This window comes from Mustela lutreola, chromosome 13 (assembly GCF_030435805.1).
Source record: "Mustela lutreola isolate mMusLut2 chromosome 13, mMusLut2.pri, whole genome shotgun sequence".
In the NCBI taxonomy this organism is placed as follows: Eukaryota; Metazoa; Chordata; class Mammalia; order Carnivora; family Mustelidae; genus Mustela; species Mustela lutreola.
In genome coordinates, this window is record NC_081302.1 from 63,771,093 (window position 1) to 63,798,047 (window position 26,955).

The 26,955-nt window shown below is 38.5% G+C and overlaps 1 protein-coding gene across 1 annotated transcript in view; it reads left to right on the plus strand.

Moving 5' to 3' along the window:
- LOC131814151 (phosphatidylinositol 3,4,5-trisphosphate 3-phosphatase TPTE2-like) overlaps window positions 1-26,955 on the plus strand; it is a 113,163-nt gene that overhangs the window by 75,438 nt on the left and 10,770 nt on the right. The window contains exons 21-26 of the mRNA XM_059144888.1: window positions 14,041-14,101; window positions 15,142-15,223; window positions 15,327-15,415; window positions 19,848-19,909; window positions 21,237-21,317; window positions 23,282-23,387. Of these exons, the coding sequence (XP_059000871.1) occupies window positions 14,041-14,101; window positions 15,142-15,223; window positions 15,327-15,415; window positions 19,848-19,909; window positions 21,237-21,317; window positions 23,282-23,387 (481 nt within the window). The remainder of the gene's footprint in view (window positions 1-14,040; window positions 14,102-15,141; window positions 15,224-15,326; window positions 15,416-19,847; window positions 19,910-21,236; window positions 21,318-23,281; window positions 23,388-26,955) is intronic.

Here is a 26,955-nt window from a genome sequence, read left to right on the forward strand (position 1 = left end):
GGTCAAACTCTGGGCTCATGGAGGAGCTGGCTTGAGGGTTCTTTCCATCTCCCTCTGCCCCTTCCACCACTCATGCATGTGCACACTCTTGCACTCTCTCCCTGTCTCAGATAAAAGCTTTTCTAAAAATAAAATAAAAAATTTAATTCTAAATTTAAAAAAAAACTATATACAAACCAAAATTTAACCGGTGGCCCCAGCCCCCTCCAAAAAAAAAAAAAAAATCAGTACTAAGCAAGACCCAGAACAGTTCATAATTTACAGTTCTGCATGAACAACTCTCTTAGGACTTATCCAATAACGTACTTTATTTTAAAATCTGCTTATCTTGTAAAACTAATTTTGCCGACTTTATTTCATTAAAATTTCATACAGTGTAAAAGTAGAACTGTACGTAAATAATCCATCTAGAACTTCTGTAACATCATCATTTTTTTCTGTAGATGATTCTGAGATTGTCTCATTTTACTGGTATTGGACCTTACTCATTCTTTGTCTCCTGGCAGTTAGAACTACTGCTTCCAAGGCCTGTATTTTCACTGCCTTCAGGAAATAAATCTTTCTCAGCTTGAAACAGATGAGGTTCATCCATTTGATTATTTTTCCTCAGAAGTTTCATCTCTTCATTCATAGTTAAATTTTCCCAGTCAACATTGAATATGATCTTTATTTCCTTTATCTGTTTGATCTTCTTTTTCTAGCTCCTTTAGATATAAGTTTAGATTGTGTATCTGAGACTTCTACTTGAGGTGGGCCTGTATTGCTCTAAACTTCCCTCTTAGAATAGCTTTTGGTGCACCCCAAAGATTTTGAACCATTGTGTTTCATTTTCACTTGATTTCCTCTTTGTCTTTTGTCTTTGTTTTTGTCCCTTTGTCTTTTCCTTTTTATCTTTTGATTTCCTCTTTAATTTCTTGATTGACCTGTTCATTGTTTAGTAGCATGTTATTTAATCTCCATGTATTGGTGATCTTTCCAGATTTCTTCTTGTTGTTGATTCTTAGTTTCATAGTTGTAGTCAGAAAAGATGCCTGCTATGACTTGGATCTTCGTGAATTTGTTGAGACGTGTTTTGTGGTCTAATTTGTTCTCTGTTCTGGACAACATTCCATGTGTCCAGAATGTATATTCTGCTGCTTCAGGATGGAATGTTCTGAATGTATCTGTTAATTCAATACGGTCCCATGTGTTATTCAAAGCCATTGTTTCCTTGATGATTTTCTGTTTGGATGACCAGTCTATTGATGTAAGTGAGGTGTTAAAGTCCTCTAGTACTATTGTATAACTCTCAGTTACTTCTTTTATGTTTGTTATTACATGCTTTATGTATTTAGGTACATAAATATTTACAATTGTTATATCTTCCTGTTGTATTGTTTGATTTATGATTATATAGTGTTCTCTTTGTCTCTTGTTACAGTCTGTTTTAAACTCTATTTTGATTGACATAAGTATTGCTATCCCGACTTTCTTTTCACATCCATTTGCATGCATTCTCCATCTCTTCACTTTCAATGTGCATGTGTCTTTAGGTTTGCAATGAGGCAGCATATAGCTGGGTCTTGGTTATTTTTTCCCATTCCATCTCTTTATGTCTTTTGATAGGAGCATTTAGTCCATTTACATTCAAAGCAATTATCGATGGATATGTATTTGTCATTGTTACTTGTTTCATAGTTGTTTTGGTAGTTCTCTCTTTCTTTCCTGCAGAAGATGTAACATCTTCTGCATATAATAGACCATATTGAGTCAATGGTCACTTACGTTTGAATTCATTCTTTACTCCTTTCCTCTCCACAATTTAGGTATGTGGTGTCATACTTTACTTTTACTTTCTAAGTATGCTCACTGTTTTTATAGTTATACTTACTTTAACTGCTTTTGTGCTTCCCACTTTTCTTACTCCTGCTGATTTTTGAAATTCCATGTTTTAAGCCCCACTGGTTGTAAGAACTCACAAAATTAGGCCCTTCTGGTTTTCAAAGCCAAATGTAATGGGGATTCATCTTCCCTACATGGGGTCCCTGATGTGGAGGTTTGTTTTTCGCCTCTCACCATGCCTGCAGCACCCCTCCCTCTTGCAGACAGTTGTATGGTTCTCTTTAGCTCCAGACCATGTCTCTGTCCTTACTACCCTCTTTCAGTGGCCCCTTCTCTACATTTAGCTGTGGAGTTTGTTCTGTCAGTCTCCGTGTCATTTTTTGGGTTATTTACACTGATGCATTTATTTAGTTTTATCTGTGTGAGGCGATGAGCTGAAAGTCCTCCTATTCTACCATCTTCCCCAGGAGTCTTTGATATTATTTTAAATGGTATTTTAAAGTTTTGTTTTCTTATTGGCTGCTGTAATATCTATATATCTATAAATCTATATCTATATATCTACATTTCTATATATATCTATATAGATATAGATATCCAGTACACTTCATAAATTCATACATTCAGCAGACACATGAGAAGATACTCAACATCATCCATGACCAAGGAAAATGCAAATCAAAACCACAATAATACCTCACACCTCTCAGAATGGCTAAAATCAACAACACAAGAAACAACAGGTGTTCGTGAAGATGTTGCAAAAAGGAACCCTGTGCACTGCTGGTGGGAATGCAAACTGGTTGCAACCACTGTTGAAAAGAGTGTGGAAGTTTCTCCAAAACAAAAAATAGACATACTCTGTGACCCAGGTATTTACCCAAAGAAAACAAAAGACACTAATTCAAAATGATACATCTAGGTTCATCCATGTTGTTGCAAACGGCAGGATCTCATCTTTTTTATGGCTCAATAATGTTCTTTGTGTATATATACCACCTCTTCTTTAGCCATCCATTTTGATGGACACTTGGGTTGTTTCCATATCTTGGCTTTTGTAAATATTGATGCAGTAATGGTGTACCATAGAGGTACAGATACCGTTGTGAATGAGTATTTCTGTTTTCTTTAGGTAACCCAATAGTGAAATTACTGGATCATATGGTAATTCTATTTTTATTTTTTTTTCAAGAACCTCTGTACTGTTTTCCACAGTGGGTGTACCAGTTTGCATTCCTACCACCAGTGCACAGGGTTTCTTTCTCTCCATACCCTCACCAACACTTATTTCTTATCTTTGATTTTAGCCATTCTGACAGGTATAAAGTGATAGCTGATTGTGATTTTGATTTGCATTTCCTTTTCCTCTTTTCATGTCTGTGTTGGCCATCTCTATATCTTCTTTGAAAAAAATGTCAATTCAGAGGAAAAAGTCTATTCAGGTTTTCTGCCCATTCTTAATGGAATCATATTTTGGGGGGTGTTGACTTGTATACGTCCTTTATATATTTTGAGTATTAACTCCTTATCAGATATATCATTTGCAAATATCTTCTTCCATTCGGAAGGTGGATTTTTAGTTTTGTTGGTGGTTTCCTTCACCATACAAAAACTTATCTGGAATAGTCCTAATAGTTTATATTTACTTTTGTTTCCGTTGACTGAGGACACATATCTAGAAAGATGTTGCAATGGCTGATGTCAAACAGTTTACTGCCTATATTTTCTTCAAGAAGTTTTATAGTTTCAGCTCTCACATTTAGGTCTTTAATCCAGTGTATTTATTTTTGTAGCAAAAAGGAACAAAATGATCATTCTTTTGCATTCTTTTAGCTGTCCAGTTTTCTCACCACCACTTATTGAAGAGACTATCTTTTCCCCTAGTGTACATACAGTCTTGTCTCCTTTGTCCTAGATTAATTTTCCCTATTAGTGTGGATTTATTTCTGGGCTCTCTAATCTGTTCAGTATGTCCATTTTTGTACCAGTACCATACCATTTTGATTACTATAGCTTTATAATATATCTCATAATCTGGTTTGTCTTCAAATTCTTTCATCAGCATTTTATAGTTTTCAGAGCACAGATCTTCCACCTCTTTTGTTAAGTTTATTTCTAGGTTATTTTATTCTTTTTGGTGCAATTGTAAATCAAATTGTTTTCTCTTTATGCTACTTCATTATTAATGTACAAAAAAACCAATTTCTGTGCATTAATTTTGTGTCCTGAAACTTTACTGAATTCATGTATTCTAATTGTTTTTTATTAGGGTTTTAGGGTTTTCTCTGTATAATATCATGTTATCTGCAAATAGTGACAGTAACTTCTTCCTTACCTAATTGGATGCTTTTTTTTTTTTTTTTTCTTTTCTGATTGCTGTGGTTAGAGCTTCCGGGGGTATGCTGAATAAAAGTGGTTAAGAGTGGGCATCCTTGTCTTGTTTCTGATCTTAGAGGGAAAACTCTCAATTTTTCACCATTGAGTATGACATCAGCTGTGAGTTTGTCATATATGACCTTCACTGTGTTGAGGTATGTTATTTCTAAACCCATTTTTTGGAGAGTTTTATCATAAATGGATGTTGAATTTTGTCACATGCTTTTCTGCATCTGTTGAGATGATTGCATGGTTTTTATACTTCATTTTGTTGACTCGGGGGATTGATTTGCAAATATTGAGCCTTTCTTATGAACCTGGAATAAATCCCACTTGATCATGGTGAATGTTCCTTTTAATATATTGTTAAATATGGTTTGCTAATATTTTGTTGAGAATTTTTGCTTCTGTGTTCTTAAGTGATAATGTTTTATAGTTTTGTTTGTTTTTTTGTAGTGTGTTTGTCTGTTTTGGTATCAGGGTAATGCTGGCCTCATTAGGCTGTACTTCAAAGCTATACTTTCTTTGCTATTGTTTTGGAATAGATTGAAGACAATAGGTATTAACTCTTTTTTAAATATTTGGTAAATTCACCTATGATCTGTCTGATCCTGGAATTTGTTGGGAGTTTTTTGATTAGGAATTCAATTCTGTCAGCAATAATTTGGTTTTCAAATTTGTATGTCTTCCTGATTCAGTTTAGGATGACTGTATGTTTCAAGCAGTTCATCTATTTTTTTCTAGGTTATCTGATTTTTTGACATATAATTTGTTTCTGGTACACTCTTATACTCTTTCGTACCTCTATGGTGTTCTTTGTTAACTTTTCTGCCTCTGGTTTCATTCAGTTCCTTTTGTTTTCTTCTCCTTATCAGTCTGCTAAAGATTTATTGAATTTTTTATGTCTTGAAAGAATTGGTTCTTTATTTCATTGGTCTTTTCTTTTTTCTTTTTTTTTTTTTAAAGATTTTATTTATTTGACAGAGAGAAATCACAAGTAGATGGAGAGGCAGGCAGAGAGAGAGAGAGAGAGAGAGAGAGGGAAGCAGGCTCCCCACGGAGCAGAGAGCCCGACGCGGGACTCGATCCCAGGACCCCGAGATCATGACCTGAGCCGAAGGCAGCGGCTTAACCCACTGAGCCACCCAGGCGCCCCTCATTGGTCTTTTCTATTCTTAAAGACTCTATTTCATTCATTTATGCTCGATTTTTATTAAATCTTTCCATCTACTAATTTTGGGCTTTACTTTTTTTTCTAGTTTTTTTAGGTTTTTAGATGGAGGTTTTTCTTCTATCTTTGGGTTGGCTGGTATCTCTATAAATATCCCTTTTAGGACTGTTTTCTCTGGGTCTCAAAGATTTAGACTATTGTGTTTTCATTTTCATTTGTCTCCATATATTTTTTAATTTGCTCTTCATTTTCTTTGTTGACTCATTTGTTGCTTGGTAGCATGTTGTTTAATTTCCACCTGTTTGGTTTTCCAATTTTTTTTCTGTAATTGGTTTCTATTTCACCCCATTGTGATTAGAAAATATACACGATATGATTCAATCTTTTTAAATGTATTGAGACTTGTTCTTTGGCCTACCATGTGATATATCCTGGAAAACATTCTGTGTGCATATAAAAAGAATTTGTATTCTGTTGTTTTTGTGTGGCAAAACAACAGAATATTTATCTGTTAGTTCCATCTGACCTACTGTATTGTTCAAAGACACACTTTCCTTATTGATATTCTGCCTGTATGATATATCTATTTAAAAAGTGCTGTGTTGGGGCGCCTGGGTGGCTCAGTGGGTTAAAGCCTCTGCCTTCGACTCGGGTCATGGTCCCAGGGTCCTGGGATCCAGCCCCGCGTCGGGCTCTCTGCTAAGCAGGGAGCCTGCTTCCTCCTCTCTCTCTGCCTGCCTCTCTGCCTAGTTGTGATCTCTGTCTGTCAAATAAATAAATAAATAAATCTAAAAAAAAAAGTGTGTTAAATTCCCCTACTCTTATTGTATTACTCTTTCTCCCTTTATGGGTATTAATATTTACTTTAAATATTTAGGTGTGCCATTGTTGGGTACATAGATATTTATAATTGTTGTATCATCTTGTTCAATTGATTCTTTATCATTATGCAGTGCCCTACTTACTCTCTTGTAAGTCTTAAAGTTCTGCTTTTTGTGATATAAATATTGTCACCTTGGGGTTTTTTTCCACTCCCTTTCGCATGAAATATCTTTTCCATCCATTCACTTTCAGCCTGAGTGTGTCCTTATATCTGAAATGAGTATCTTGTAGGCAATGTGTAGTTGTGTTTTGTTTTTTGTCCACTGGGCCACCCTATGCCTTTTGATTGGAGTGTTGAGAGCACTTATATTTAAGTAATTATTTTCAGTGTGTACTTACTGTCATTTTGATTATTTTCTGGTTGTTTTTGTGGTTCTTCTCTGTTACTTCTTGTTCTCTTTACTTAAGATTATAAATTTCTGTAGTGTTATTCTTGACTTTCCTTCTCTTTTTTGTGTATCTTTTATAAGTTTTGTGTTGGTGTTTACCATGAGGTTTATATGCGACATTCTATGTATACATCATTCTATATTAAGTTGATGGTCATTTAAGTTCAAGCACATTATAAAAAACTTTTTAAATCCTTCCTCCGGTTTTGTGTTTATGTTGTCATATTTTACATCTTTTTATAATTTTCTTACTTCTAATTAAGGCCTTTTCTCTTCCACTTTAAAAGGTTCCTTTAACATTTCTTTTAAGCCTGGTTGGGTGGTGATGAACTCCTTTAGCTTTTGCTTGTCTAGGGAACTCCATCTCTCTCTCTCAATTCTAAATAAAAACCTTGCTGGGTAGTTTACTTGGTTGCAGGTTTTTTCCTTTCAGCACTTTGAATATGTCATGCCTATCTCCTCTGGGCTGCAAAGTTCCTGCTGAAAATTCACCTGATAGCCTTATGGGGTTTCCCTTTTTGTAACTTTTTGCTTCGCTCTGACTGCCTTTAAAATTCTCTTTATCATTAACATTTGACATTTTAATTATTCTGTGCTATGGTGTGGCCCTCATTGGGTTCATCTTGCTTGGAATTCTATGGGTCCTGAACCAGGATGTTACTTCCTTCCCCAGGTTAGGGGCGTTTTCAGCTATTATTTCTTCAAATATATTTTCTACTCCTTTCTCTTCTCCTTCTGGGGCCCCAATAATGCAAATGCTTACTTATTTGATGTTGTCCAAGAGATCCCTTAACCTATGCTAATTTTTAAAAATTCTTTTTTTGTTTTTGATATTCAGCTATCTTCTAGATCACTTATGTGTTCTGCATTTGCTAACTTATTGTTGATGCCATCTAGTAGTTTTTCATTTCAGTTATTACATTCTTCAACTCTGATTTGTTCTTTTTGTTTTCTATCTCTTTGTGGAAGTTATCCCTGAGTATTTCACTTTTTTCTCTAGACCAGTGAGCACCTTTATGATCATAACTTTAAACTTTTTACCAGGCAAATTGATTAGCTCTGTTTTGTTTTGTTTTATTATTTGAAGCATATTCCTTTGCCTCCCAATTTTTCTTGATTTTCTGTATTTGCTACTATGATTAGAAAAGCTTCTTACCCAAAACTTGAAGGAATGGTTGTGTGTATAGTTGTCCCTTGTGTACACTTGTGTTCCTAGTAACTTTGAGGGGCTGGCTAGAATTGTGGCTTGTGTGATCTGTGGGTACTGGGGCGCTCCATGGGAAGGCTGCCCTGGTGGGATGGCCATAACTGAAGTGTGTCTGAGTCAGGTCATTCCTGGAGCTGTCTACATAGAGAGAGCACCCTGGTAGCACAGCTGAAGGTGAAGTGGCTATAAGCAGAGGGTCCTAGGGCTCTACACACTGAGAGGACCCTTACAAATTGGTTGAAGTGGGTGAAAGCTATGTGTCCCATGGCTCTCCATGCAGATACTGCTGAGGTGGAGCACAAGCTTAGGGAGGTCCTGGTGCACCCTGCACAAGTGGCACCTCAGCAGAACAGCTGTTGAAGTAGGTGTCAGTGATGGTGCCTCAGGCTCTCCACACACAACTACTCCCTGGCAGAACTATTGAAGCTGAGGTGGGTGTAGGCCAGGGTGTCTCAAGGTGCTTACTGCAAAGGGCTCCTTGGCAAGTTAGCTGGAGCCAATGCAACTGTGAACCAGGTGGTCCCAGCACATTCTCTGCAGCAAGTGCCCTAGCAAGCTATCTGAAGCCAATGCAGTGGGGGCCTACAATGTTTCAGGGTGCTTTGCATGCATATGACTTTGATACAATGGCTGGAGGTGTAGTGGGTGCCTAGCAGGAGTGTCCCAGTGTGTGTCATACTAGGGCCATTTTGATAGAATGGCTGGGATTCATTTGGGCTAGGGGCCCAGGGCTCACTGGGGCTCTATACCAGCTTGGATGTGTAAACCGTGCTTCTATCTACACTATCTAGGTAGAAGGGGAGCATGAACTGTGACACTCAACAACCTGTCCAATCTCGAGAGATTTCTAGGAGCTTCCCTAGCATTTGGTGGAGTTCTAGGGCTACAGTTTTTTTTTTTAAATCCTAGTTGCCCTTTTCAACCATGGCTTATTTTCTTGCCCTAAGGCAGATGAATCTCTAACTGAACCCTCAGTATTGTCCCTCCCCTCTATGGTTCACAGTGTCAGAGGTGGGGCTTCCCTTCATTGCTTTGCCTCCCTCTCTCTTGCAGTTCTCTATGTAGCTTCTTTATCTTATGTTATGCAGAAGCTGTTCAGTCATCCTTCAGTTCTTCAGGAGGAACTATTCTGTTAATATTTGTAGATTTGGTGTGGCCATGGAGAAGGTGAAGTCAGGGTCTTCCTACATCACCACTGTGGAATGGAATCTCAGTTTTCCTTATCAGCTGCTCTATAATGACCTTACCTGACTGCTCTCTAATGATCATATGGCCATCCCACCATATACCTGGGGTATGTGGGGTAACTCCTATCTGCTCCATATGTTTTCATCCTTTATTAGGCTAGCCTGGGTATGTTCTTATGTAACAGCAAAAAGGCAAGAGCCAGAGTGGTATCTTATAAAGGTTTTTGAAGTTACTTGCTTTATGTCATTCCGTTGACCAACTAAATTCATATGATATAGTCCAATAGGGGAGGATTAAGTATTTGAATCTTTCATGAAATCACTTAAGGCAGGGAAGCTTTTCTATACATGCAAAAAATTAAAAACAATAACTAGTCCATAGTCATAGTCTTGGGACTTGGGCAGTCAAAATCAATTTACAAATGTTCAAAAAGGTCTTAAGGAGAGTGTGAACCACATCTTATCTAGGTTATGTTATTTGTAAGACATGATTCTACTACTCCCTTGACCAATTTTGAAAAATTTTCCAAACTGCTATTTAATGTGGAAATTTCTTTATTCATTCCATAATGGGAATAGTTTGAAGTAATTTGACCAGAACCATTGGATGGATTATGGCACTTTAGGGTAGCCATCTTCAAATTGCCAGAATCCATCTCTAGGGATAGAGCATCCTTTGCCAATATTACTTTTCAGTAGGTTGGGCTGAGAGCTGTGAGTTAATTACAACTTGTTTAAATGGATTCATTTTTCTTTGTAGATTTAGTGGTGATAAATATAAATTTAGCAACACTTAATATTGGCTAGGGTATTAAAAAGCCACAAACTTCATTAAGTATGTAAAGTCAAAGCAAAGACATTACTCTTGGCTTCTAGAGTTTTCTCTAGACCATTGAGATTTTTTTTTTTTCAGTTCTTAACACTTATCTCCTTGGGTTATTGACAAAGTTCTAATAAACCATGATCTTTTTACCATTTTTAATAGACATAATAGAAGAGGTGATAAATCATCAGTTTTCATAAAACTCATGAATCATGAACCACCCCCCAAATCATATCTACTGTCCATATGAATATTTACCTTCCTCTTTTGCTGAGTGTAGGCTTATGTCTGAGCTATTAGTTCAGGTACATGGGCTGACTGAGAATGAGGCAGTGGAGCTATGCTGGTGCTTACACGTTCAATGATAACAACGTGTAATGGACAGAGCATGTCTTTGTTGTTTTTAGGATGAAAGCCATCTACAAACTAACAAGTTGGACTAGAGGGTGTGAAATTCAGATATTGGCATGATTAATTTCTGAGAGAATGCAAAATGGTCATGTAGTTCCCCTTCACTCTTAAGAGGGAATAAATGTGCAGGATTAGACTTTGAACAATGGATAGTAATATGTAGAGCAATGGACAGTAACATGTAGAGCAAACAGTAAGATTTCATATGCAGTAAATTTGCTAATATAAATGTCAAGTGTTTCTGAGAAGTAGCAAGATTGGACATATGTGGGAATAAGGAAGCAAGCACTATGGTGGAAGTGTCAAGTGTGGCCAGTGCTGCCATGGCATGCAGGCAAAGAGGTTGCACTTTCATCTCCAGATCATGGAATGTGCTAAGATAGACAGCCGCTTCCAGTGTAAACTCTTCTGGTTAGTTAATATTTTGTGAACACAGAGAAAGGGTTGGCCTATTTAGGACAAAGTTGGAGGTTATTGCAAAAAGGGTTTCAAAGAGTAGACAGCATTTTTCACTTTCCCAAGAGTTTCTGGAATTGTAAACTTAAGGCTATTGAGAAAAAGGAGATCTACATTACCTACATTGCTAAAAATCTTCTTAGTTATCTTTTAGTTTTTGACCTTGGTACAATTATATATTCTTTATTCTGGTTGAGGACAAAAACTATACATCTAGTCCCCCAAAATGTGATTTCTTGGCAGAGTTGAACTGTCTTTTAGATGCTTTTTGTCTCTGTTGAGCTAGTTAGTTTAAGAGGTATTTATAGTCTTCAGATCAGAAGAAGATTTATAGTCTTCAGATCAGAAGATTTACTATACTAAATCTATAGTATTTAGATCAGAAAACATAGCAGCAAGTTATCTTTGTATTGAGTCAAGGATGGACTCTTGGAGAAAATTCAGAACTTGAGATCATTTTTTAAAAACGTATAGAGAAATATGAGGTGATTTTTAAAAAATTCCTAAAACTTAGCCATCCAAGTATTTTTTTAAAGATTTTTATTTATGTATTTGACAGAGAGAGAGATATCACAAGTAGGCAGAAAGGCAGGCAGAGGGGGAGGGAGATGCAGGTTCCCTGCTGAGCAGGGAGCCTGATGCGGGGCTCGATCCCAGGACCCTGAAATCATGACCTGAGCTGAAGGCAGAGGCTTAACCCACTGAGCCACCCAGACGCCCCCCAGGTTTTTCATTTTCTTTTTTTTTTTTTATTAAAAAAGCAAATGCTGAATGTCCATAAGTGTGGTATACTAAGGAAGACTGCACAGAAATTAAATACTGTGAAATGTTTGCTTATTGAGAGAATGAAGGGCAAAACGGTATTCTAATGCTTGTGTGGTATTTCATTAGTGCTATAATCATGCTTGAATGTTGGATAGTTAGGTGTCATTAACATTAATAATGCGACTGGTGGTGTGTATTATGGAGGGCATGTAGTGCATGGAGCACTGGGTGTGGTGCATAAACAATGAATTCTGGAACACTGAAAAGAAATTTTAAAAAAACATTAATAATGCAGCATCAGAGGCACAAAGGTTTAAAGGCATAAAGCCTTTTCTCATATGTTCCTAGGAATTAAATACCCTGGTAATGGAGTATGAGTATTTTGGGGATTCTCAATATATATTACCAAATCCAAGGGATTATGTTAGCAATAAATCAAAATCTTTATTTTCACGCCATCTTTGCGAACATTGGATTTTCTCATTTGAAAAGGAAAGGGCTAATTTCATGGGTGAAAATGGGATTTTTTTTTTTTAATAGCTATGTTTTTTTTTTTAATTTTTTATTTTTTATAAACATATATTTTTATCCCCAGGGGTACAGGTCTGTGAATCACCAGGTTTACACACTTCACAGCACTCACCAAATCACATACCCTCCCCAATGTCCATAATCCCACCCCCTTCTCCCAAACCCCCTCCCCCCGGCAACCCTCAGTTTGTTTTGTGAGATTAAGAGTCACTTATGGTTTGTCTCCCTCCCAATCCCATCTTGTTTCATTTATTCTTCTTCTACCCACTTAAGCCTCCATGTTGCATCACCACTTCCTCATATCAGGGAGATCATATGATAGTTGTCTTTCTCTGCTTGACTTATTTCGCTAAGCATGATACGCTCTAGTTCCATCCATGTTGTTGCAAATGGCAAGATTTCATTTCTTTTGATGGCTGCATAGTATTCCATTGTTTTATTGTTGTTTAGACTTCTCTGTTGGTGAGGTGAACACTTATCTATATAGTTTGTTATGCAGTTAAATTTTCTCTTTAATGAATTTATTTATGTCCTAGGCCCATTTATCTATAAGTTGAGGGAGTATTATTTAAATTGTTTTGGGTTACTAGTTTATACTAGTATAACTAGTTTATAGTTAATATTAGACATAGTTCCCATTCACTCCATTTTACTGAAAATGAATCTTGTTTATTGCACTGTGGCATTTTTTTTATGGAAATCTCCAATTTTTAAAGTCGAACCTAAATCTGTTGATATTCCATTGATTCAATATTTTGTTTTTCTTGATCTAAAGAATTGATTAATATGCACTTGAACTTCCTAGAGATATTTGTGGGTTTTTAAAAATCTCTGATTCTTTACTCCATCTGGATTTCATTTTAGTGTAAAGGATCTCATGAAATCTTGATGCATATGAGTCTATTCCCCCATTCCAGCATTTTACAGACTCAGAGTATTTATCTTTTTTATTTACTATTTCCTACTGACAATTTAACCACTTGATCATTTTGATGTTTTTTCTTTTTCTCAATATGAAGCTAGTAAACATTGGTCAGGGTAGTATACTCATCAATTTTTAAGCCTTTTTACAGTCATTTTGTTGTACAGAGACACATGGTCTGTGTGTGTTTCAAATGGATAAATTTGGTAGAAATACTGTATTTGTATATGATAGTAACTGTACTTTAGGTCACTATTTCTTATTTGAAAAGTTATGCATATATGCATATTTGTGTGTGTGCGTGTGTGTGTGTATATATATGCACATACACGCATATGTATTCATTTTAGAAAGTATGCAAAGGTGATCCAAAGTCTCCATATTGCCACCACTTAATTAAAATTTAATATAATGTGTTTTTTTTTATCATGCATGTATAGACACACAATCATACCACACATTTTTGCATTATTTATTCATTTAAATAGTGCATAGGTTGATGGTAATATCCAGATCATGATCTAAGAAAACTATCTATTTGGGCACCTGGGTAGCTCAGTTAGTTTAGCCTGTGATTCTTGGTTCTGGCTCAGGTCATGATCTCAGGGTTGTGAGATGGAGGCCCACATCAGGCTCCATGCTAAGTGGGGAGTCTGCTAAAGATTCTCTCTCCCCCCCCCTTCCTCTTACTCATGTTCTCTCTCTCTTTTTTCTAAAATAAATCAATCTTTTTAAAAAATTTTAAAAAATAACCTATCTATTCAAAAATAGATCTAGATAAGAATCATATATTACTACGAAATCATAATTTTCACCTACTTATGTAAGGCTAGATAAATGTCTCTGGTAGCTTTAAGCAATGTGTATTTGTAGTAGATGTTATTCAGGTAGTCATGCACAACATTGTGGACTATTTGAAAACCATCAGTGGATAAGCTAGGACTTGGAATGTAGGTACTCTATTCCCTAAATCTCCCCTAAAAGGTGCTAAGTGAAGGACAAGTAAATAAAAGGTAATGACCATTCTGGCTTGCTCCTAAGGAATAGCTTATATTGATGCCATATGGATTTATGTATGATATGTGTCTATTTTTTCTAGGAAGTTGTGCGGTTCTTAGATACCAAACATCGAGAACACTATCAAATCTACAATCTATGCAGTATGTACATGGCCAGATATTTTGCTACTATTGATATGAAACAGATCACTACATATAAGATGATTCAGTCTTCACATTTCATTTAACCATAAGTATTTGGTGGGTGATGGGAAGTGAGTTTAAAAATCTCCATCTCGCATTGGTTCTGTTTTGTAGGGGAAAAAATATCTCAATAGTATAAATGCCCTGTCGGGGAGACAGGAAGCTTAAGTTGAGGCAGAGCCATTTTGGGTAGAATCTGCTCTAGTGGTGTTAGGTTTAGGGAAATACTTCTGTTTTCCCTGCTGGCTTGTGTTTTGAAGACAGACAATTCAAAAAATACATTTCCTAATTCACTAGGAGTGGGGTGTGAGGAGAGCAAAACCCAAATATGAAAAAAATCCAAATAGTCAATAAACAAGGGAAAATATGCTCAAAAACAAAACCTGTAGAAAAGAGATTATATCCCACCTAGTATTCTGTCTTGTTTTTTCCTCTTCCTGTATATTAAACAGACATTTTCAGGAGGCAAGCATTCTGGTTGGCCACATTTACTTCTGCTCTGTGGTAATATGTGGTAATATGATGAGTAACCTACTATAAAATTAAAAGTAAGGCCTGTTAAGTCCAAATAAGTTGGGTTACTCAAGATGGACAAACCACTGCTATCTCTGTTTTTCAGACCCTTAATATTCTTAAAAGCAACAAGAGCCAGTAAGAAAGCTCCTTTTAATGCTGGATAAGGGGGACGCCTGGGTGGCTCAGTTGGTTAAGCATCTGCCTTTTGCTCAGGTCATGATCCCAGAGTCCTGGGATCGAGTCCCAAATCTGGCTCCCTGCTCAATGAGGAGCCTGTTTCTCTCTCTCCCTCTGCTACTCCCCCTGCTTGTGCGCTTGCTCTCTCTCTCTCTCTCTCTCTCTGACAAATAAATAAATAAAACCTTTAAACAAAAGTTAAGGTGGATAAGGCATTTATAATAAAAAGTAGAACTTCTTCATAACTTGATCATTTACTGTGTTTATTATGCATATGTATCTGACCTATGTATTATTTATTTTAGGTGAAAGAGCTTATAATCCTAAGTACTTCCATGACAGGGTCCAGCGAATCAAGATTGATGATCACAATGTCCCCAGTCTAAGGTAAATTTCATGCCAAGATGGCTGTCAAAAGAAATCTAAATATATTGGACTTGATTTTTTGGATGAATTTTAATTCAACTAAAAATTTTACATTTGAAATCAGTGAGATGGTGGCATTCGCCAAGGAAGTGAATGAGTGGATGTCTCAAGATGACAAAAACATCGTAGTGATTCACTGTAAGGGAGGCAAAGGTAAAAATATTTTTTAATTTTTCTTTTTCTAAATAAATATTAATACATTAAAGTACAAGAAGAAGGTACATACTGTTATTAGTATTAATAGTTGTTAAAATTTTGGAAGGGGTGTCGCCTAGGTGGCGCAATGGTTAAGCACTGACTCCTGGTTTCAGTTAAGGTCCTGATCTCAGGGTGGGGAGATCCAGTCCTTCACCAGGCTCTGCACTCAGCACAGAGTCTGCTTAAGTTTCTCTCTTCCCCTGCCCTTGTGCTCCCCACCCTGCTCTCTCTCTTTCTCTCAAATCTCTCAAATAAATGAATACATTTTTTAAAAAAATAGTGAACATTTTTTGATGTTTGCTTCAAAACTAAAGGAAGAGAAGGAAAGGAAGTGGGGGGTGGAAGGTGACTACTAAAGGGAAGAAAATAGGAATAACAAAACTAAGAAAGATTGAGCATATTTTTTCTTATTTATTGACTACTTGAGTTTCTTCATTTTTGATTTGCAAAAATATGTATGAAAGTAAAAATGTTTAATTTTTAAAACTGTCAGAGCACATTTAAAAAAAATTTTAAGAAATATATAATGTGTTTTTATCCCTGGGGGTACAGGTCTGTGACTCACCAGGTTTACACATTTCACAGCACTCACCATAGCACATACCCTCCCCAATGTCCATAACCCCACCACCCTATCCCATTCCCACTTCCCTCAGAAACCCTCAGTCTGTTTTTTGAGATTGAGTCTTTTAAGGTTTGTCTCCTTCCCGATCCCATATTCTTTCATTTTTTCTTTTCCTATCCCCCCAAACTCCCCATGTTGCATCTCCACTTCCTCATATCAGGGAGATCATATGAGAGTTGTCTTTCTCCGACTGACTCACTTCGCTAAGCATAATACCCTCTAGCTCCATCCATGTCATCACAAATAGCAAGATTTCATTTCTTTTGATGGCTGCATAGTATTCCATTGTATATATATATACCACATCTTCTTTATCCATTCATCTGTTGGTAGACATCTAGGTTCTTTCCATAGTTTGGCTATTATGGACATTGCTGCCATAAACATTCGGGTGCACGTGCCCCTTCGGAGCACCACGTATGTATCTTTAGGATACATACCCAGCAGTGCAATCGCTGGGTCATAGGGTAGCTCTATGTTCAGTTTTTTGAGGAACCTCCACACTGTTTTCCAGAGTGGCTGCACCAGCTTGCATTCCCACCAGCAGTGTAGGAGGGTTCCCCTTTCTCCACATCCTCGCCAGCATCTGTCATTTTCTGACTTGTTAATTTTAGCCATTCTGACTGGTGTGAGGTGGTATCTCATTGTGGGTTTGATTTGTATTTCCCTGATGCCGAGAGATGTGGAGCATTTTTTCATGTGTCTGTTGGCCATCTGGATGTCATCTTTGCAGAAATGCCTGTTCATGTCCTCTGCCCATTTCTTGATTGGAGTATTTGTTCTTTGGGTGTTAGGTTTGCTAAGCTCTTTATAGATTGTGGATACCAGCCCTTTATCTGATATGTCATTTGCAAATATCTTCTCCCATTCTGTCACTTGTCTTTTGGTTTGGTTAACTGTTTCCTTTGCTGTGCAAAAGCTTTTGATCTTGATGAAATCCCAGTAGTTCATTTTAACCTTTGCTTCCCTTGCCTTTGGCAATGTTCCTAGGAAGAAGTTGCTGCGGCTGAGGTCAAAGAGGTTGCTGCCTGTGTTCTCCTCAAGGATTTGGATGGATTCCTTTCTCACATGGAGGTCCTTCATCCATTTGGAGTCTATTTTCGTGTATGGTGTAAGGAAGAGGTCCAATTTCATTTTTCTGCATATGGCTGTCCAATTTTCCCAGCACCATTTGTTGAAGAGGCTGTCTTTTATCCATTGGACATTCTTTCCTGCTTTGTCGGAGATTAGTTGACCATAGAGTTGAGGGTCTATTTCTGGGCTCTCTGTTCTATTCCATTGACCTATGTATCTGTTTTTGTGCTAGTACCGTACTGTCTTGATGATGTCAGCTTTGTAACAGAGCTTGAAGTCCGGAATTGTGATGCCACCAACTTTGGCTTTCTTTTTCAGTATTCCTTTGGCTATTTGAGGTCTTTTCTGGTTACATATAAATTTTAAGATTATTTGTTCTATTTCTTTGAAAAAAATGGACAGGATTGCATTATATGTGTAGATTGCTTTAGGTAGCATAGACATTTTCACAATATTTGTTCTTCCAATCCATGAGCATGGAACATTTTTCCATTTCTTTGTGTCTTCCTCAATTTTTTTCATGAGTACTTCATAGTTTTCTGAGTATAGATTCTTTGCCTCTTCGGATGGGTTTATTCCTAGGTATCTTACAGTTTTGGGTGCAGTTGTAAATAAGATTAACCCCTTAATTTCTCTTTCTTCTGTCTTGCTGTTGGTGTATAGAAATGCAACTGATTTCTACACATTGATTTTATGTCCTGATATTTTGCTGAATTACTGTACAAATAGTAGCAGATTTGGAGTAGAGTCTTTTGGGGGTTTCCACATAAAGTATCATACTATCTGCAAAGAGTGACAGTTTGACTTCTTCTTTGCCAGTTTGGATGCCTTTAATTTCTTTTTATTGTCTCATTGCTAAGGCTAGGACTTCTAGTGCTATGTTGAATAGCAGTGGTGATAATGGACATCCCTTCCGTGTTCCTGACCTTGGCAGAAAAGCTCTCAGTTTTTCTCCATTGAGAATGATATTTGCGGTGGGTTTTTCATAGATGGCTTTGATGATATTGAGTTATGTACCCTCTATGCCTACACTGTGAAGAGTTTTGTTCAAGAAATGATGCTATACTTTGTCAAATGCTTTTTCAGCATCTAGAAAAGTTGGGTATTCATCCTTTCTGATGAGGCATAATATTCCTTTATATATATAAACCATATCCTCTTTATCCATTAGTCCATTGAAGGGCATCTTGGTTCTCTCCACAGTTTGGCAACTGTGACCATTGCTGCTATGAACATTGGGGTACAGATGGCCCTTCTTTTCTCTCCATCTGTATCTTTGGGGTAAATACCCCGTAGTGCAATTGCAGGTCATAGGGTAGCTCTATTTTTGATTTCTTAAGGAATCTCCACACTGTTTTGCAAATGCTTATGTTGTAAATTAAGATCAATGACTGAAGGTAAGTATGTATCTTTTTATGCTTCCCTGCCTTGACTTCACTTGATTGCATGATAGGATATGTACTGTGTCTGTGACTGTACACAGCCACAAGAACATGGAATCTGCAAAAGTGTTTTTCAGATGGGAAAATACCAGTTATAGAGACCCAGTGATGGCCTCCAGACAGAACTGAAATGTTAACAGTCTTTACCACTAAGAGCAGGGTTGGTAATAGTCAGGAATTCCTTTAGTAAGAAGCCTTTATATCACAGCATGAGGTGGTAAAAAGTCTGTTTTGGAAGTGCTTGGCTTAGAATGTTTTCCAAACTATGGGTTGTAAAATAAGTTTGGATGTTCATTGAAAAAAAAAAAAAAGAATAGGAAGTAATATATATCTAAAGTTAAAAGGGTAAGCTTGAAATTACACAAAGTAAGTTCAGCATACACTGGCTAAGACAAAAGCTACAGATAAGTGTAGAAATAAAAGACACACTGTATTTTTTAAATCAAATTTTGTATAGCAGGGCAAAAATATAATTTAGAGTAAAACAAAAGTTTTGAGGATGAAATAACATGAAATCAAGGGTTTGCTTTAAAATGCTATAGGGAGTGCCTGGGTCACTCAGTTGGTTCAGGGTCATGAGTTCAAGCCCTCCACTGGGCTCTGTTCTGGGTGTGGATCATACTTAAAAAAGTTTAAAAAATGAAATTCTGTGGAAGAAGAGAGGAAGAAAAACATGGAAGGAAGGAAGAGGAGTGAAACGAGGACAACAATATAATATACTCTGGGAAACAGATATTATAGGGTTTGTTATACTCTTCTGTTTACTTTCATGTATGTTTCATAACACACTTAAAGACTCAAAAATAGAAGGAAAAAATGGGTGTTATAAATGCTATGTCATGTTTTGGGTTCTGATCATGTTTTATCTTTTATAGGTATTTTTATTTATGTTAGTTGGAAAAACAGGGTGTGTAATTAGTTCTTAACTGGTAAGTAGCTCTTTAGCTCTAGGGTCCTAGAGGAGACCTCAATGGCTCTGCCCGTTACTGCAGTCCCCAGCAGCAGGGATTCGAGAACAGCATACACGTGCGCACGTGCCTTTGGGCACACAGGACAGAATTCTAGATACAACCTCAGAGCAATGAAACAGCTTTGGCTATTCCTGAATTGAAATCTTTTGAATAAGCCCTTTCAGAGGGAAAGAAAATCGATCCCAAATGAGCTCTTTGAATATTTCGGACAGCATCTTTATACCAAATACTGCCATGAACAGGTTGTTCATGGACTAACTTCTTTTCTTTTGCAGGACGAACTGGAACGATGATTTGTGCCTACCTTATTGCCAGTGGAATATTTACAACTGCAGAGGTAGGAAAGCTGTTACCACAGATGATCTTGTGCTGATTGAATCTGATAGTTCTGAAACCTCACTGGTAGGATGTTAAGATGGTTCTTTGAGTCGTGGTACTTAATGAAGTTGTGATTAGAGATCCACTTATTAGAAAGCCTCGTTTTGATTTGTCCTTGTTTATTTTTTTTCCCAAAATTTTCTTTACATTCTAGTTAGTTAATATACCATATTTCCTAGTTTAATTTTCACTGGTTAGTAACTGACCTCTTAGGTGCCTCTTAGTCTGGGCCAGGGCTAGGGTGAGGTCAGGCACAAAATTTAAGGGAATGCCAACATTTTCAGTAATTAAGAGAAATAATCGAATGCAGTATGTTTAAAATTAAGATTAATGAAAAAAATCCATGATGTCTACAATAATACCAACATTTTAAATAAAGGTAGGGTCTATTAGGGACAGGATTAAAGGGGGGGGGGTTGTAAAGTCAAGCTGTCCAAGTGTAAAACAACTCCACAGTCATAATGCTTCCTACAGCTCAGTTGCTCCCAGCCCCATTCTTATGCCCCCAGTTAGGGGACGGTCTCCTTCCTCACAAGAATAATATCAAGATTGGTTTGGTAGGTTCTCCAAAGGATGTCCAACATACCTAGAAGCACCAGGTAGGTGAAAGGTACATTTTCCAACGCAGAACAAAATCTCTCCTTGATGTTATTAACCTTTCATAGTCAATATCTATGGGATCTATTGGAGGCTGGGCCCTCTGAAAATTTCTGCAGAGACAGGGTGAGCTATTTCCTGTTCTTAAAGTGGGGTTCTCAGTCTTATTACTGCCATGATTGTGCTGAGATGTTCCCACTGAATGGGCATGGCCAGCAGCTCTGCTCCCCACTTGGCCAGCAGTCTGAGAGGAGAAACTTCGGGTTGTCTCCAGTGTCCCACCCTCTGGTGCCACCATCTGCTTTATTCCTAATTTGAGACACACAGGTTAGGAAAATGGAGGCTCTTCCCCAGTGTTTTCCAAAGTGGGTCCAATCTTTCAGTGAATTGTAAAGTCAACTTGTTGGGTTGTGACTAGCGTTTTTAAAAATAAAATGGACTAGATTCGAATAGAAAATATCAAAAGGTAAGTATTGTTTTGTGAAACTATGTTTTCAGTTGTATGCGAGTACGTGTTTGTGCAAAAAGCCTTGATACGACTTTTTGTTGTTGTTAAATTTAGTTTGAGTAAACTCTGCCTAAAGGCTTCAGACTTAAGGAAATAATGTGCCATTAGAACCTTTAAGAATGCCTTCCACAGGAAAAGAAAGGGCATATGAGCCATGACTGTCTTGCCCCCTTTTCCGTAGGAGAGCCTTTTTTATTTTGGAGAACGGCGAACAGATAAAAGCACCAGTAGTAAATTTCAGGGAGTTGAAACCCCTTCTCAGGTAAGTTGTTATTCTTAAAAGGGGGGACCTTTGGGGGAGTTCAGCACCCATTATTTGGTTTCACTGTGCACTCTTTTCCTCGCGTGATCGGGCCGCTCCACTCCGGTGCCTGTAACAGGCCTGGATCCCTCCCAGGGCCAGAGAGCCATGTCTATGAGTACCACCCCCCCCACACACACACCCTGGCCTGGGGAATCCTGCTCTCCATTTAACATTGGTCACTGCTTACGGAGTTCAAGAGTTGATTCCTTCCCAAAGTAGAAAGGTCTAATTTCTAAGATTCCAGACTCGAAGATTATAAAAAAACCACTAGTCTTTGATTTCTCTGAGAGGAAATGAGTCTTTCACAAACCCCTACTTGGGCCATTCACCTCTTGCAGAACATCTCGTGTGTGTGTGTGTGTGTGTGTGTGTGAGAGAGAGAGAGAGAGAGAGAATCAAAGAAAGAGACAAGAGGGGGCTCCCGTATTTTGAAAGAAAAAGGGGAAATTAACATCTTACCAAACCTATTCCAGACACTATTATACTTTGACATATATTATCTCATTTAATACTCAGAAAATCCATGTGAAATATATGCAGTTACCGTTTTATCCTTTAACAAATATTTTATGGTGAATAATTTCAAACATAAAAAGCTGAGACAATCCTATAATAAATCCCCATATAGTCCTCGCACCACTTCAACCATCATTTTATCACGTTGCATTCATTCCCTCCCCACTCTTCTCACATGCACACACACACACACCCCTTCTCCACAGAACCCAGATGGCTGTGGAGGAAATCCCAGTCATCAGGTCATTTTATCTCACAAGTATTTTAGTGTGACATTCACATAGACTCTCGAGGGTAAAAATACCATAACACCATTGATCATATCTAAAAACATTATATATTAAGGGGCACCTGGGTGTCTCAGTGGGTTAAGAATCTAACTCTTAATTTCAGTTCAAGGTCATAATCTTGGGTCATGAGATCAAGCCCTGCAATGGGCTCTACATTCAATGGGGAAGTCTGCTTGAGATTCTCTCTCTCCCTCTACTTCCACCCCTCTGCCCCTCTAAAACAAATAAATAAATCTTTAAAAAGTAAAAACAAAAATATCATACCTTGGGGCACCTGGGTGGCTCAGTGTGTTAAGGCCTCTGCAGGAAACCTGCAGGAAACCTGCTTCGCTTCCTCTCTCTCTCTCTGCCTGCCTCTCTGCCTCCTTGTGATCTCTGTCTGTCAAATGAATAAATAAAATCTTTTAAAAGTATATACCTTAATGATACCTTAATAATATCCAATTTCTGGGGCATGTGGGTGGCTCAGTCAGTTGAGTGTTTGCCTTCAGCTTGGGTCATGACCCTGGGGCTCCCTGCTCACTGGGGAGTCTGCTTCTCCCTCTCCTTCTGCTCCTCTCCATGCTCTTGGTCTCTCTAATGCACACACACTCTCTCATATAAGTAAATCTTTAAAAAATACACTCAAGCTGGCCGCAGGGACAAGAGCATATGTATCTTCGTTAGCAGTGTGTGGAGCTCAAATCCTTTCGTGATGAGGAGGCTACTCTCTGCCAGAGCACAGACCTTCCTTGAACTTAGTCACAGTTAAGCCTTCACACCCAGAGTGAGATTTTCCACAGTCGTATTAACTACGTCTTGTTGAAAGGTTGTAGCGCTTTCCCTGGGTCTGGTTAGGTGTCCTTGCAGTCGAAAGTGGCCTATAGGAGCCACATGTGCCTCCCTTCTTGTTCCTTCCCCACAGCACAAAGTTCAGAATTTTTCTTCTAAGGGAGATATTCACTCATGAGGCAGCAAACATAAGCATGCCTAGTCATATCATGGCATTCAAAAAATGTTTCTTTAATTAATGATTCTCCCTAAATTCTATGTAAAAATAAAAACAAGAACAAAATCAGGAATGCTGAGGATAGACTTTTCGCCTCCACTTAAATTGAGTCTTCTGTTGTTTTGCAGAGTAGATACGTTGGATATTTTGCAGATGTGAAAAATATCTACAACATGACTCTCCCTCCAAGAAAAACAGTCAAGATTGAAAAAATTGTTATTCATTCAATTCATGGTAAGTGATTTATGTGTCATTGATGAGTTGTCCAGTGGGGAAATGTTCTGACTCTTGAGGCGTGGGATGGTTGCTCCCATGTGTGTACCAACAATCCCAACCCATGGCTGTCCTTTTATGCATTCTCACATGTAACCCCTCCTGGTGGAAGAGCCCAGAAGTCCTTAGATGCCCTCTATTCACCAGTTTGTGGGGGCTTCATCCCCTTTTGTCTTCTATTCTCACTGCTGCCTTGGCTTCAGCGCAGGGTGAGCTTTTAAGAATTGGACCCTGATGGAGAAGAGAGGAAGGGCTCATGAGCCCTGGAGACCACCTCTTCCTCATGTCCACCTCTAGTTCAGGGTTCATCTGGCAGCCCTTTACCATTTGCTCACATGAGCCTTTCAGAAACCTTCTTTTCCCTCTCATCATCCTGGTCTCTCCCTCTCCCCTCCCTCCTGCACTGTTAGTCCCCTCATCCCCAGCAACTCGAGAGGTCTTGATATGTCTTAAATACATAAAGTTGTCTTCAATACCCAAACAACAAATGAAATTTGTTGCCACAAATTTTCTTTTAGAAATAACTACCAAGTGCCTGCTTTGGGCAAGCCCCCTGCCAGTGTTTCTCTGCCCTCAGGAAGGAGAGGAATGAGTGCGCATGGATATAAAGAGCTGACCACAGTGTTGGGGCACACACAGACTGGACCCTGCCAGCTGAGGGTCAAGGTCAAGGATAGCTTCCTAAGGAGCACCACCCAGGTCTTCCTTACTAGAATCTATGTAAACACAGAAAGGGGGTTGGGAGAAACCTGGACTCAGGGTGGTGGGGGGAGGGGGGCATCTTTCAGCCTCCTAGCTTCTATTACTTATTACCAGGAGTAAAAATCCTGATCAATTTTTAAAAGAGCTGACTGTTCTCATGCTTCTAGAATGTCAGGAGAGGGACTGGGATCTATCATCATGCAGGGAGGCAGGAAAATTAGATCTTCCATCTCTGGGACTTAAGAAATGAAGGAGAAGGGGAGGGGGAGAACCATCCTCAAGTCTTTAATTCTCCATCAACCACCCCGCTTCCTGCACAGCTCACAGGGGAGGCAGCAGAACAGGGCCACCTCAGTGGGGGTGGGCTGGGGCTTCACTCTCACTGCCTGAGGTGCAGTAGGGAGCGATGCTCTGGCTCCCCAAAGTTAAACCATGGCCCGTGCGGAGATGCCGGGTCCCTCATGAGTAGTATGGTGCTGGAGCACTGGTATGCATCCCAACAGGCTTGTATTTTTAGCCTTCTGGGGAGTTCCAAAAAATAAGAGCTAGATATAGATATTTTTTTAACATTTCGCCTAATTATTTAGAAATAAAAGAATCATTTAAATATATGTGTGTGTGTGTGTGTGTGTGTGTGTGTGTGTGTGTGTGTGTGTGTGTATCGGGCATAGTAAAAAAAATTACAGTTAAAGTATAAAATGCTTTTTTTCAAATTGTTTCTATATCCCTTCCTCCCCACCACACACACAGAGGTGGTGGTGAGGAATTTCAGTGGATTACCACAGTTGGATTGCATCGGTTTCCGGCTTGTGAAAACCAATGTCAACCCAGGAGGATTGTTTCTGTGGGAAATTTTGTCTAGGTTTCCAAACAAGCATTGTGCAGGCAGACCCTTGAAACACGGCCCATTCGGGCAAAAGGCTGCTTGTGTATACAAATTAGCAACTGTTGGTGAAAAGGCTTTGCAGACTGCAAAGTCCTCTAGAGAGTCCATGATGACCGTTTCCTTCACTGTGTGTGAATTAGGAGGGAGAGAGTTGTCGTGGTCCTAATGGCTGACCTCACTCAGAATTCCAGGTGTTGCCACACCTCCTCAGGCAGAGCCAGGCTTGTCCAACAGGTGTCAGAAGGTAGGGGACAGCAGTTTTGCTCTGTTCCCTTCCCACATTCAGTGGGGTCCTGCAAAAAGAGTTGGCCACTTTATTCTAGACCAAGAAGAACAACATGGTTAGCCACTGGAGCAATTTCTCACACCGAGAAATATAAATGCAACCATAAAACCAACTCAGTGGTAGGAGAGCCAGAATTGCGTTGAGTGTATGCTCTGCTTCAGTTTCTTCTTTGTTAACAATGGGACCAACGGTATCTATACAGACCCCCATGAGTATTAACCATTCCAGACAGACAAATAGGCATTTGGTCCAGTGGAATTTTAATGTATTTTCCTAACATGAATAGTGAGAATGGGAATTGTTTCTCAAAATTCTAAGCTTAAAAATATTTTTAATAAGTTCTGGAATTTCATATGTTTCTCAGTCTGATGTTATACCCTAAGACTGTGACTTCTCTGCTAATATTTTATGTTTCATATAAACTGCAGAAACATTGTTTAGTTAAAACTGGAAGGTGCAGAGATACAGAACAGAGGAGCTAACCCAAATGTATAAGTACTGCAGAGGAAAACTGGGAGAGGGTTTCATGGGTTTGGTTTGCTAGTCTCAGGCTAACAAATAGATTCTAAAAGTCCAGGTTGAGATGGAAGTCTCATGGAGACTTCCAGACAAAGTTGTAATCTTAGCAGCTGTTCAGTACATTTGTGTGTCCAGACTTCAGAGCCAACTTCAGAAGGACTACATGGTAAGTTACCAGTCTTTCTGCACCCATGTAAATAATCAGGCCAAAGCTAATGACACCAGCATTTTTCTTTTTATATATATATATTTTACTTATTATCCTCTTATCGCATTGTTAGCTTGCCCAAGAAAAACTGAACCCTCTAGGCTAAGAAGTTCTGTTAGCCTTTGGGGTTGGACACTCTTGGTGCCCCATCACGATCCCACTGGACCCCTTCAACCAGCTCTGTGATTCTCCACCCAATCTCCACCCCCTTTACTATAATCCTTGGAGAATTACTACTGGAGCCAACTCATTTATTTAGAGCCCCAAATCCCTGAGAGTGTCACCACCCTGTTGGGCAGCCCATATGTAATGACTAGCAGCTGTACAAAAACTCAACTCCTTTGCTTCCAAGTGTGGCAAACTCTGCAGTATAATTTACACCAAAGAATTCCCCATAGATCAAGCTGAATCTGCTGAATCCCACCCTTCATTGGCTCTTATGAAGAAATTCCTCCTAGGAGCACTTCCTTCATAAATCACTAGTACCCGGAGTGTTGGTTTAGGGTCCACTTCCGGGAGAACTCAACCTGTGATCATGCATTTCCTTATACTGAGGTGTCATATTTATAACACTGTATCTCCTTGGTCTCTGTCAGGTGATTTACTGTGTTGCAAATTGCAAGAGGACAGAGACCATTATTCATTCGTCTTTGAATCCCCCAGATCCTGACACACAGTTGGAGCTCAGTAGATCTCTGTGAAGTTGACTTGAACAAAAATGTATCTGGCATGTCTCATCACACCTGTCCAGCCCCCCTCATCCACTTCTCCAATTTTATTCCCCACCTCTCTCTCCATAAATCAGCTCTAGCAGCAGTGGCTTTCTTCCGCTTTTGTTGTCATTCTTTTATAGTAACGATTCTTGGACTTCTAGACGTTTTCTCCCCCTTACTTTTATAAACATTTTCTCTATTGAAATATACTTGAC